This window comes from Macaca fascicularis, chromosome 20, assembly GCF_037993035.2.
Source record: "Macaca fascicularis isolate 582-1 chromosome 20, T2T-MFA8v1.1".
NCBI lineage: Eukaryota > Metazoa > Chordata > Mammalia > Primates > Cercopithecidae > Macaca > Macaca fascicularis.
In genome coordinates, this window is record NC_088394.1 from 83,884,463 (window position 1) to 83,897,809 (window position 13,347).

Here is a 13,347-nt window from a genome sequence, read left to right on the forward strand (position 1 = left end):
GACTGTTTTGATTGTTAGCACCTATGACGATGTGATATTCAGTGTTGTTTTTCCCCTTTCAGTTCTGGACCTGCAGTTAGAGTGGCTTAGAGTTTGGAATGAGGTGACCAACAGATACAACTTTATTTTAAAGTGGGGAAGAAATCATTATTATCGATTGGGTTTTATCAAACCAAACAGGGCAGCCCCATAGAGCATTGAGTCAGAAGCTTGCAGATTTGGAGTTAGGATTGACTCAGTGGCACATTAATTGCCCAGTGTCTGGGCTTTTCTTGGGATTAAGGAGTTATCCTATTTTCTGCCTGACTGAGAATAAGTTTAAAAAGGTAAAATATGAAATAGGTTCTGCTATTTCTCATTCAACCTTAAGGTGTCAGCGCTGTTTACTATCTTAATGTTAAAATAATTCTGTAAAACTTTTCATGTTAAACATTTTTTTCTCTGTCACCGATTTCAGTTGTTTTGGAGAATCATGTAGTGACAGATGAAGACGAACCTGCTTTGAAACGCCAGCGACTAGAAATCAATTGCCAGGATCCGTCTATAAAGGTAAAAATCTGACTCTGTTCCGTAATGTGTAGTGCACTGCAGATTTCAAGGGCTGCTGTAACAAATCACCATCAACGGGATGGCCTAAAAATGTAGCCTGTCAGCGGTGGAGGCCAGAGATCAAAACCAAGATGCGGGCAGGGTCTGGCTCCCTCCAAAGGTTCTAGAAGGTGGATCCTTCCTGCCTCTTCCAGCTTCTAGTGACTCCAGGCCTCCCTCACCTTGTGGGGCTCCTTCCAGCCTCTACCTTCCGCTTCATGTTGCTGCCGCCTTTGTGTGTCTGTGACTGTTTCCCCTTCTTCTTCTAGTAAGGACTTGCCATTGAATTTAAGGCCCACCCTAATCCAGGTTGATCTCATTGACTAAATTACATCTGCACAGACCCAAAGAGTTTCTAAATTACATCTAAATTACATCTGCACAGTTTCCAAAGAGACCACATGGGTAGGTTCTAGCGGTTAGGATGTGGATATACATTTGAGGATGTGGCTGTATCACCAGGCAGCCCACTACAGAAGAGTGTGAGCCATTTTTTTCTCTTGAAGAGCACAAGGAGTAAGAATTGTTTACCTTGAGATGCTGCTGAAGGAGGCATCTTCCCACACCTGCAGGCCCATTTTGGGTGGAAGGAAAGTGAACTTTCTACCAGTGATGAATGACTTCTGTGTCTGCCGTTTAAGTCACTTAGATTCTAAAGTTTACTGGATGGGGTTCTTCAGAACCGCTCGTTCCGTTAATTATTTTTGGATCTTTGAATCTGCTTGATTGGTTCCAGTGTTTGCAGAGTCACAGAGGTAAATACCAGCACGTGTGAGAAGTTTATGAGAGCAACACAAAACCAAAGTCACTTTTCATGTAATTCCTCTACCTACACAGGGTTTCTACTTGGTCTTATTTAATTTGTTTTGTTAACAAGGAGAAGCAGTGTAAATGTGTATGAAAAACTTAAAAATAAGTTCACAGTAAAATGTCCGTTTCCAACCAGTCGATAGGATGTGGCTCTGTTAGTAAACACTGCGTTTTCATCGCCTAAATAAATACAGTTGTAATTTTATTGCAGAAGACACACCTGTTACGCCCAGCACAGAAATGTATAAAGTGGGCGTGGAAGCGGCCCTGCCTTTGTCCTTGTCCCACTGTTGAGAAGAGGTTGGGCCCCGGTTGAATGCGACCTGCGTAGAGTCATGTGTGGCTCTAGGTTGTTTTATTAGCATATAAGAGTGATTTTCCCCCAAACCCCAGGCAGAATCATTTGTAATTCAGAATTAAAATAACGTGGGCGCACTGTTCAAAGAATTTGAGAGCCGAACATTTGATGTTCTCCAGTTGGTGAAAATAGTGGGGTTGTCAGTGGCCATTCAGGGATTCAGCCACCCATTGTTGCTTTTCAAGACGACGCATGTTTGTCATGCCATGGACCGTGCTCATTTGTAGGTAAGCTGACTGAGTGTCATCCGTGGGCTTGGGTCCACCTGACACCGAGGCTCCTTCCCTCTGTCACACGGGCCTTCAGCGTCATTCCAACAGAGAGTAGTCAGTCAGGGAGGGTGAATTTCACTTGGTTTCTTTAGCTCCTGTCTATATCAGCGCCTAGTGGTGAATGTTGCCAGGAGAGGTGGTGACCTGAGAAAAGGTGAGTTGTTGGGCAATATGTGGATTTTCCCTCCTGCAGTGCTGTCCCTGCCACTATGTACACCAGGTTTCCATGCCAGCTTACATGATGTTTGATATCACTGTAATCTTGATATTCTGCAGATTCCCCTTAGATCAGAAAGGAGAGTGGGCTGTAGGTCAGCCGCAGTTAGTGGGAAAGCTGTTCCAGCTCCAGTGTGGGCCGGCCTCCCGCTCCCCTGCGAGTGTGGGCCGGCCTCCCGCTCCCCCGTGTGCAAGCTCCACAGCCAGCTCTCAGTGGCTTCCGCAGTGCCGCCCCTGCTCTCCCGCGCCTACCTCCCTCCTCCTTCTGATGTGTGCACTTTGGGCCCCACACTCTTTAGGCCATGGGCAGAAAAAGAGAGAGAAAAGACGAAACACAAATTCTGTGGTATTTTCAGCTATTGATTCTTAAGGCAGGTGCCAGCCTTCCTGACTACTAAGCGGGGCTGGTGGGCACTCCCCCAACTTGCCCCTCCCTAGCCCGGAAGGAGTGTCCTTCTGTCTGCTGGTGAGACCTGGTGGAGGGTGTCTCTTTTGCTCAGTGAATTCCTGCGTGATTAACACGTTTCCACATGTGGTCCTGGCGGCTCCTGGCTGGGACGGCAGTTGGGGAAATGAAGTTCTTCCCTTTCTGCCTTGTGTGTTTCTCTGTTTCTTGGGTTTGGAGTCCGACACATCACTGCTCACGGTGGTTACTTGGAGTTAGGAATCCGGAGGAGACTCGGCTGGAAAGGTCAGACGTGGAGCCCGGCTTTGCCGGCCACTAGGTGGCGAGCTTGCCGCTCAGGAGCCCCACGGGAGCCTCAGGACGGAATCCGTCAGGGCCACAGGGGATCCAGTCACCGTTTCCGATTAGGCAGCTTCCGATTAGGCAGTGGGGTGTGATGTGAGTGTGCATGGCCTGTGGCTTTTACGCTGTTTGATGTTAGGTGTAATCTGTTTTTATTGTTGAGAAGATTTGACTAGTTTTTGTGTAAATTTACTGATTAATAACAACATATTAAAGTACATACTTTTTAAAAATTAAGTGGACTTAACTGAGAATTGCAACTGCACATAGAAGTGAAACCATGATGAAATCATCACATTTCAAACAGGACGTGTGACTCGTGTGTAAAGTGGGAACTCGTTACTCTCAGGCTTCTGGCTCGTAGCTAACGAGCCAGTTCCAGTGTGGAGATTGTCCTGTCCGAATAGATGGAGTTGAGATCAGGAAATAGCTGTTCGGTGTTTCTTGGGGTTGTCTTCTTACAGTTCAGGAGACCCTTCCTAAAGCCGGTCTTTTTTCACTTCCAGTCATTCCTGTATTCCATCAACCAGACAATCTGCTTGCGGCTGGATAGCATTGAAGCCAAGTTGCAGGCCCTGGAGGCCACTTGTAAATCCTTAGAGGAAAAGCTGGATCTGGTCACGAACAAGCAGCACAGCCCCATCCAGGTTCCCATGGTGGCCGGCTCCCCTCTTGGGGCAACCCAGACGTGCAACAAAGTGCGATGGTAAGAACAGACCAGGGTGCCGGGGCCTTCAGGTCACTTGGGGAGAAGCGGGTCACCTCTTCGCCCAGGCCCGCAGCTTAGTAGCTCAGTTTGCTGGAGATGCGCAGTGTCTGCCTTAGCAGTTTCTAACTGAAGCTGAGTTTGGTTAGACTGAAACCGAACATGTGGCATCCTGCCAGGACGACCTGAAGTCATCCTCACGTGTCCTTTCCACAGAAACAGACCCCTGCACCTTTTCTTTGGAACTAACCCACCCAATCTTAGAAGATGTATATGTGCTTCTTTCCTTTTTCCTACTCTACCTGGCTAGTCTTTAGATACGTTTTTCTTCGTATGTGGTGTTTATACATTTCACGTGACTGTATCAAACTTTCCATTCAAGCCTGCAGTTTTTATTTTGCTTATTTTTAAAAAGTAGAGTCTAATCTTAGAAAGCTGTGTGGTAGTTTGTGAACTGCTTGAGTAGAACCTTTATGATGTCTTAGAAAGTCTCAGAGCTGCTTGGTGTCCACTCATCCAAGGCTTCTTGTCAGATGCTCCAGCTGGCAACTTGTGCTGAAGCTCAGGCTCTGGCGTTGCTAGCCTTCCCCACACCTGGCCAGAAAGAAGTCCTGCTTAAGGCCGCGGACACGGCATGGCTTTGTGCTTGACGAGGGGCCTTTTGACTGAGCGCTGCTCTCTTCAGGTTCCCTGGTCTGGCCGCAGCCTTCTGCCCGGTGTGTCTGGGAGGAGAGAGAATGATGGGATGGCAGCGGTGGGGCCGGGGAGGACATGTGGATGCCAAGGAATGGGAGCCGCAACAAGCCTGGAAGGACTGTTGTGACCTTGCCGCCCATGTGTGCTGGCGGCTGGCGCTGGGTTAGGTGCTTTGTGGACCTTGCCAGGGAGTGTGGGAAGGGAGAGCAGGGGCTCCTTGGCTGGCTGGGCATGGGATGTTCATGAACATACCCTAGTACCGAGGTGGCTGGCTGTCCTGGCTTGTCTGGGGGCAGCTCCAGATGATGGCTGCTGTGCTAGCTGAAGCATTGGTGCCTGTTGGAACTCTCAGGCGTGCCGGGGGTTTTGGAAACGCTACCCCGCCCTCCAAGCTCCGCTGCTGGCGGTAGAATTGGCATTTCAGTTAGCGGGCGGGAGGTGGGGAGCGTTCGTGTGCTCCTCTGGGACGGGCCTTCACCCTGCACATATGCTGTCACTCGCGTTTCCCCCCAGCAGGAGTTTGTTTACCGTGTCCTCTGTGCAGAGATGCTGTTGGGCTCTCAGGTCAGCTGTGCAAAGCTGTTGGACCCAATGCCTTTTTTTTAAGGATAGTTTTTTGGGGTAATGTCCTCTTACCCTAAAATGCAGTGTTTAGAAAATATAACTTACATCTCAAAAAAGAAAAAAGAAAATGTAATTTATAACTTAAAATTAATAGACTGCCCTAGCTATAGAGAATAAATGTGATAGTATTGTGTGATAAGACAACACATTTCAACATGGTGATGGTCGGCCGTGAAAAAGCCAGACGTCCCATCTGGTGTGTTGCGTCCTGGTGATTGGGGGGTGGTCCTTGCAGAGGGACCCAGGTGTGACACTGGGAGTTCAGCCCCTAGCTGGTGATGGAATGTTACAGAATAGTGAGCAGTTGCTAATGAACTTTCAAATAAAGCAAACTATAAATTTTTCTAGACTTATGTAATAGTTGAATTCATGGAAAATTCAAGTCATAGTAAGACCGTGCAAAAATGTTTTGTGTGTAAATGTTGAACAGAGTAAGTTTCTGAGTTCAGAGAGTTAGAAGCCTGTTTTCCACTCGTGAAGTTCTGGTTCATTGTAAGTTTTGTGCGTGGAGAGTTTTTGTTGGGTGAGACTGTCTCACTCATTGAAGGACGTCTCAACCTCCCTTACCTCTGCCTGCCAAATTCCAGTACTCTCTGAATCTTGACCACCAAATATGTCTCACGGGATCTCAAAGCATCCCTGGGCTGCATTGAGAACCATTGTTCTAAGGAATTAAACACAAGGATGAACAAACTTCTCCTGTCCCCAGAGCCTTGTGTGCCGGAGGATGGCTGCCCATCACGTGTCACTTGTCACTTTGTGCCAGTGCTGGGCAGGTCATTGTCACCACTTGGGAAAAGTGTTGACAAAATCGATGGTTAGATTCCACCACTGACGATGTGTGATGGGGAGAGAAGTTCCTGTGTGAAGAACTCCAAAGGCTGGAGTGTGGTTTCTGTCGTGGGTTGGCCTTGAGGGTGCCTAGTTTGGATTCCATCTGCATGGGGTGGAGCTTGGGCCTCTGGCTGGTACAGTTGCCCTGACGGATACTGGGGTGACCTTGGCCAAGTCACGCATTCATTTCCATCTGAGTTTCTAGTTTCCTCATCTTTAAAAAGAAGATGAGGGGGCCGGGCGCGGTGGCTCAAGCCTGTAATCCCAGCACTTTGGGAGGCCGAGACGGGCGGATCACGAGGTCAGGAGATCGAGACCATCCTGGCGAACACGGTGAAACCCCGTCTCTACTAAAAAATACAAAAAACTAGCCGGGCGAGGTGGCGGGCGCCTGTAGTCCCAGCTACTCGGGAGGCTGAGGCAGGAGAATGGCTTAAACCCGGGAGGCGGAGCTTGCAGTGAGCTGAGATCCGGCCACTGCACTCCAGCCTGGGCGACAAAGGGAGACTCCGTCTCAAAAAAAAAAAAAAAGAAGATGAGAGGAAGAGGACCTGGAGCTCCTCTGGGGCTGCTTCAGCCCAGGGTCCTCCTGCTTTCTGAGGGTAGCAGTGTCTGTGTTCACGAAAACACATCCATGGGGCGGATGTTAGCCACAGACCTGCCATGGCAGAAATCCCCCGTGCTTCTCTCTGTGTGTCAACAAGCAGTGAAATAAGAGTAAAGTTGCCTAATACTGACTCAGATGCACAATCCAGTTAACCCAGATGTGTGAGATCTTCTGGTTTGAAAGCACTGTATTGGCAAGGCAAAATCAACCTATTGTAGAATATATTTTTTGTATATCAACATGGGGGTTATTAATATTGCTAATAAAACCATTATTTGTAAAAATTAAGATTAATAGAAGAATTGTTCTTCTATTTTCTCATAGCTTTAAATAGGATAAAAATATATTCTATTTAAAATCCTATTTAAAATATATCCTATGCAAAATCACAAGAAAACAGAGGAGTGGTTTCCTTTTTTTTGAGACTCTGCTCTGTCACCAGGCTGGAGGGCAGTGGTGTAATCTTGGCTCACTGCAACCTCTGCTTCCCAGGTTCAAGCAATTCTCCTGCCTCAGCCTCCTGAGTAGCTGGGATTATAGGCATGCACCACGCTGCCTGCCTAATTTTTGTAATTTTAGAAGAGACAGGGTTTCACCACATTAGCCAGGGTGGTATTGAACTCCTGACCTTAGGTGATCCACCCTCCTTGGCGTCCCAAAGTGCTGGGATTACAGGCGTGAGCCACCATGCCTGGTGGAAAGTTTTAAATGTGGTATGTTTGAATGACTTTTAAAGGAGGAGGCTGGGCGCGATGGCTCACACCTATAATTCCAGCACTTTGGAAGGCCAAGATGGAAGGATCACTTGAACCCAGGAGTTCCAGACCAGCGTGGGCAACATAGTGAGACTCCCATCTCTACAAAAAAATAAAAAAATTAGCTTGGCACAGTGGCACCCGCCTATAATCCCTTAGGAGGCTGAGGTGGGAGGATTGCTTGAGCCTGGGAGGGTGAGACTATGGTGAGCTGTGACTGTGCCACTGCACTCCAGGCTGAGCGAGGTCCTAACTCAAAAAAAAAAAAAAAAACAAAAACAAAAACAAAAAGGGTGTTATTAAGTCTGGCATTTCTTTCCATATAAGTTCTTTTTAAAAGACAGTCTCACTCTGTCATGCCGGCTGGAGTACAGTGGTGCAATCTCGGCTCACTGCAACCTCTCCCTCCCGGGTTCAAGCGATTCTCCCACCTCAGCCTCCCGAGTAGCTGGAACTATAGGTGCATGCTACTGTGCCTGGCTAATTTTTGTATTTTTTGATAGAGATGGGGTTTTGCCATGTTGGCCAGGCTGGTATCTTTCCATATAAGTCCTGAAAATTAGAAATAAAAATTGCCAACAGTTGAGAGCTGTTGACAGAAAATTGTGGGAGAGAAGTAGCAGATAAGAACTTAATCCCATTATGTCAATGGAAAAAAGTATGTTTAAATTAGAAAATTACTAATTTGTAAACACATATGAGTGAATGAGAATTGTCTGTCTAAAATGTGGGCAGTGGAACTTTGAAAAGGAAAAGTCTCCAAACAAAGTTAAAAATTGGTTAGCATTCCAAATAATAAGGTGCTTCTATGGATTATTTATTTTGGGACTCAGATATTTTGAGATGGGAGTCTCGCTCTGTCACCCAGGCTGGAGTGCAATGGCATGATCTCGGCTCGCTGCAACCTCTGCCTCCTGGGTTCAAGCGATTCTCTGCCTCAGCCTCCTGAGTAGCTGGGATTACAGGCACACGCCACCACGCCTGGCTAATTTTTTTTTTTTTTTTTAATTAGAAACGGGGTTTTACCATGTTGGCCAGGCTGCTCTCGAACTCCTGACCTCGTGATCTGCCCGCCTCGGCCTCCCAAAGTGCTGGGATTACAGGTGTGAGCCACCACCCCCGGCCGGGACTCAGGTATTTTAACTGAAGATTAGGAGTATGTGAGTCACAGATAGTATTATATCCAAATCATATGCTGTTAAAATAGCCCAGGGTTCCCAGGGCTCACTCCTTGCTGTGAGGGATTAGCTGGGAAGTCCGAGTGTAATCTTATAGCACAGATGCAGACACCTTAAGGGGCTTTGAGTTGTGATGAGGCCCCCGGAGAAAGGGCGAGAAGCTGCCCCCTGCGGTGTCACTTGCCCTTCTGTTTAGAGCGGCTGCATCTGCTCAGAGCCAGCCCAACCTTCAAGGGCGGGCACAGCCTTGCAGCAGCAGGGGCGTCACTGAGGCCCCCTGTCTGTGTGTGGAAATCCACCCCACCTGTGGGTTATTTCTCATTAGAACTGACTTGCAGCAGTCTGTGCTATCAGTGCTGAGAGCTGATGAGTTTTTCCTTTTACTCTCTGGAACACAAAAAGGCAGTGGAGTACCGCTTGCCTCACTTGGCATTTTGGATCCAGATTTTTGGGTTCTACACCGGAATGAGATTCTTTAAATAACTTCGAGAACAAAGGAAAGAAAAAGAAAGCCCTTTTTATTTGAAGCTAAAGTTGAATCATTGTAATAAAAATGCGAGCCACCTGGATGGGCCTCATCCAACAGCCATCATCCACTTGGGGACAAGAAAAATGGTCTTTTAATTTTTGTAGGTAGGTGCTTATTTTCTTCCTGCAGGTGTGCAGAATTTTGCTTCATTGTGATTTTGGTGTAGCAGCCTGAGGTTTTAACTTTAAAGATGTTTGGGCCTGTCCTTTGAATGCTAGTGTGGACAGGTCAGTTGGGGCATTATGTCACATGGCCTGCAGGGATCCAGGGCACGCACATGTTCACGCTTATACAAGTAAATGTTAGCATCCTTTGTCTGTACTTCCAAGCTGGACAGAGACAGTGGTGTGAATAGGATGCAGCAGCGCCTGGAGTGTTCCCCGTCAGGGGGTGCAGGCCCGCGTGGCTGTGCACATCCAGGACACAGGGCGGGTGACAGGGCTCTGTGCCCAGCACACCTGTGGAGTTGGCTGCTGGGCAGCTCAGACTGCAGCTCACAGCCCAGGATTTTCTGCTTTGTTTTTGTTAACTGAACATACTGACTGACTCGCAAAATTATTTTTAAAAATAAAAAGCTAATTTTATTTTAGTTTATTTTAATTAAAAAATAGACTTTAAAAATCTGCTTTTTAAAGTCATAGATGTTTATCTTTAAGAACGTTAAAGAATTAAGAACTGGCATGTTTCTACAATTTTACAACAATTGTAAACCATAGGCTTCTGTATAATACTAGTTCTGGAAATTTTTAAAAGTGTGATTTCTTTTAAAGTATGTCTTCCAGAGATGGGTCATGTAAGACTCAATGGGGGAGAAATTGTTCTTTTCCTTAGAACTGACTGTTGACCTGTGGAGAATTGAAATATTTGTTTAAGGAATGATTTTAATTCCCTCTAGTATGCTGGCTGCTCATTCTCTATTTCATTTCCTAGAGGGTCTTTTATTTTGTTTTGTTTCCTAGAGGGTCTTTTATCTATTGTGTTGATAGATACTCGTGGAAAGGCTGTTGTGGTGGTGTGTAGAGCTAGGCCTCGTTCTGAGCATCTCTGTTCTGGCATGGGAGCACCAGAGTTCTTGGCCGGGGTCAACCAGTCTTTTCAGTTTTGGGTCATTGACATTCCCAGTCAAAATTATAGCATTTCATAGGCTTTAGAATCTGACAAACTCAAGGGAGAGCTGCTTGAATTGTGAAGAAATGGTCTGGTCTCAGCTAAGATGGTTTTGTTTAATTCTTTTCTTATTTAATAATTGAATTTTGGTTGCTTGCATTTAATTTCGTGTACATGTGATTTCTTTTCCTGACTGGACTAGAGTACCTTGCACAGCTGCATATTTTTGGTGACCTAATTGTGATACCTTCTACATGCTCGGACTGAGTACTAGCCAAAGAAAACATACAGTTTACATACATACAACTTCCGGAATTATTCACATAATCGTATGCTTTAGAGATACAATCTAATAACCAGACCAATGAGAAACATAAATTTAAATGTTGTGATGATAATGCACATTCTAATAATTTGGAGCACTTCTCTAGTTTTAGAATAACTCATGACTCATTGGGATTGTATTGAATCTGTAGATCAATTTGGGGGAATTGCCAACTTAACAATATTGAGTATTCTGATTCATGAACATTGTATGTCTCTCCATTTATGCAGGTCTTTAATTTATCTTAGCAGTCTTATATAGTTTTCAGTGTTCAACTCCTGTACATATTTCGTTACATTTATCTCTGAGTACTTCATACTTACAGATGCTATCATAAATGGTATTGTATTTTACATTTCAGTATCCAGTTGTTCATTGGAAGGATATAGCAGTACAATAGATTTTTCTTTACTGACCTTTATCCTGTGCCATTTCTAAATGAACTTGTTTTATATTTTCTGTAGGATTTTTTGAAAAAAATATACATAATTATGTTGCCTTTAAATAGAGTTTTGCTTCTTCCTATAGAATTTCTATACCTTCCCTTCCTTTAATGTGCTGGACATGATCTTTATTTCGGTGCATTTTCTTTATAACAATATTTTTGCCTTATTCCTGATCTTTGAGTGAAAGCATCCAGCCTTTCACCATTAAGTCTGATGTTACCTGTACGTTTTTCCCAGATGCTCTTTATCAGGTTGAAGAAGTTTCCTTCTGTTCTTTGTTTCATGGGAGTTTTTCACATGAACGAACGGACATTGGATTTTCACATGCCTTTTCTGTATCTTCCCGAGATGATGGTATGGTGTTCCTTTTTGATTCTTTTGTTAAAGTGAATTACGCCGATTTCGAATGCTAACCGAACCTTGCATTTCTATTATCATAAACCTGACTTGATCTCCGTGTATTCTGCTTTTGCTATATGGATCAGTTTATATGTATATATGTATATATATATATAAACTGTAAGCTCCACCTCCCGGGTTCACGCTATTCTCCTGCCTCAGCCTCCCGAGCAGCTGGGACCACAGGCGCCCACCACCACGCCCGGCTAATTCTTTGTATTTTTAGTAGAGACGGGGTTTCACCATGTTAGCCAGGATGGTCGCGATCTGCTGACCTTGTGATCCACCCACCTCGGCCTCCTAAAGTGTTGGGATTACAGGCGTGAGTCACTGCGCCTGGCCGATCAGTTTTCTAATATTTAATGAAGAGTTTTTGCGTCTGTGTTTGTGGGATGTGTTAGTCTGCAGTTTTCTTTTTTTTTTTTCACCATGTCTTTGTTTTGTTATCAGGATAATACTGACCTCAGCAACCGAGCTGGGAAGCTGCCCCTCATTGTCTATTTTCTGAAAATGTTTCTGTGAGATTTTTATTTCTTTTTAAAAATTTGATAGAATTTGCCAGTGAAGCCTAGGTTTTTAATAATAAATTCAATTATTTTAATAAATATAGGTGTTTCTAATAAATATAGAAACACCACACACTGTTCCTCATGGTACCCACTGTATGTTTTCATGTCTGTGGGTCCATGGGATGCTCCGTTGCCAAGCCTCCCTGGGCTCCTCTGATCCGTGACCGTTTCTCACACTTCCTTGTTTTTGGCAACTTTTTGAGGATCTTTGGGTCGGGTATTTTGTAGGATGTGCCTCTGTTGGAATTTGTCTCCTGACTAGACTGGGGTCACGGGTTTTGGGGAGGAAGGACACGGAGGTGAAGTCCTTCTCGTCACATCCTGTCCTGGCCAGCACCGTCAGCAGGACTCAGTGCTTGATGCTGATGGGGATCACCTGGCTGCGGTGTGCTCTTCAGCATCTTCCACAGTCAGGTGACTCTTGCCACTTTCATCCTGCACTTTGGAAGGAAGCCGCTATGCCCATCACCCGGTTGTGGAGTGGGGAGTTGTGTGCCGCCTCCTCGAGGGTGGAGTGTCACAGATACTGTTGTTAGTCCACCCGGGAGGCTTGTCTCTTCTTTCCCATTGATTCATTTATTCACTTGTCTGTTTCCATCAACGTCTGCTCGTGGAGATGTACTTTACTCTGTGGGTTAGAATCCAGTTCTGCTTCATTCTGGTGCTCACATCCTTGCAGCTTTGGCTACTGGCAGCTTGTCAGTTGGCTCCTGTGCCCCTTGACATTCCCTCCATTCCCTCTTCATTGTAGGTGTTTCATCGTTAGTGTTTTTTTTTTTTTTTTTTTTTTTTTTTTCTTTTGAGACAGAGTTTTGCTCTTGTTGCCCAGGCTGGAGTGCAGTGGGGCGATCTCTTACTGTAACCTCCGCCTTCTGGGTTCAAGCAATTCTCCTGCCTCAGCCTCCCAAGTAGCTGGGATTACAGGCCTTGCCACCACACCCGGCTAATTTTGTATTTATATTAGAAACGGGGTTTCACCATGTTGGCCAGGCTGGTCTTGAACTCCTGACCTCAGGTGATCCACCTGCCTTGGCCTCCCAAAGTGCTGGGATTACAGATATGAGCCACCATGCCTGGCCTGAACACTTTTTACTTGCACAGCGCTACCAAATACTTCTCCCGGCTCATTGTGAGTGCCTTTCCCAGCCTAGAATCAGCTGTTTCTCTGTGAATTGAAAAATGACGTTAGAGACCAGGATGCGGTGCACGGAGGGCCCTGGCGTTAGCGACCAGGATGCGGTGCACGGAGGGCCCTGGCGTTAGAGACCAGGATGCGGTGCGCGGAGGGCCCTGGCGTTAGAGACCAGGATGCGGTGCGCGGAGGGCCCTGGCGTTAGAGACCAGGATGCGGTGCGCGGCGTCCTCCGAGCATGGGAAGGGTCCTGGGTGGCTTTTCACCCAAACATGTTGCCTAGGAACCCTCCATCTTGTGCCGCTGCAGCATGCTGACTTCTGTGGAGTCAGTTCTGACGCTGCTTCCCTCTCTCACTAGTAGTCATTTCTGTAGCTTCTAGGAAAGAGGAAGAAAACATGCACGTCCTTGACCTGCTCGCCCTTCTGATTTGGGATTGTTGGGTTGA

The 13,347-nt window shown here is 46.0% G+C and overlaps 1 protein-coding gene across 48 annotated transcripts in view; it reads left to right on the plus strand.

The window, feature by feature from the left end:
• Positions 1-13,347, plus strand: part of BANP (BTG3 associated nuclear protein) — a 128,165-nt gene that overhangs the window by 29,532 nt on the left and 85,286 nt on the right. For 43 of the 48 annotated variants that reach the window (XR_012428676.1, XR_012428677.1, XR_012428678.1 and 40 more), the window contains 2 exons: positions 458-549; positions 3,499-3,698. Coding sequence is in view for 35 of the 48 variants with exons in the window: in XM_065536793.1 (XP_065392865.1) it covers positions 458-549; positions 3,499-3,698 (292 nt within the window). In the remaining 13 variants the exon portion in view is untranslated. The remainder of the gene's footprint in view (positions 1-457; positions 550-3,498; positions 3,699-13,347) is intronic. The other 5 variants (XM_074026659.1, XM_074026661.1, XM_074026658.1 and 2 more) reach the window with 1 other exon arrangement.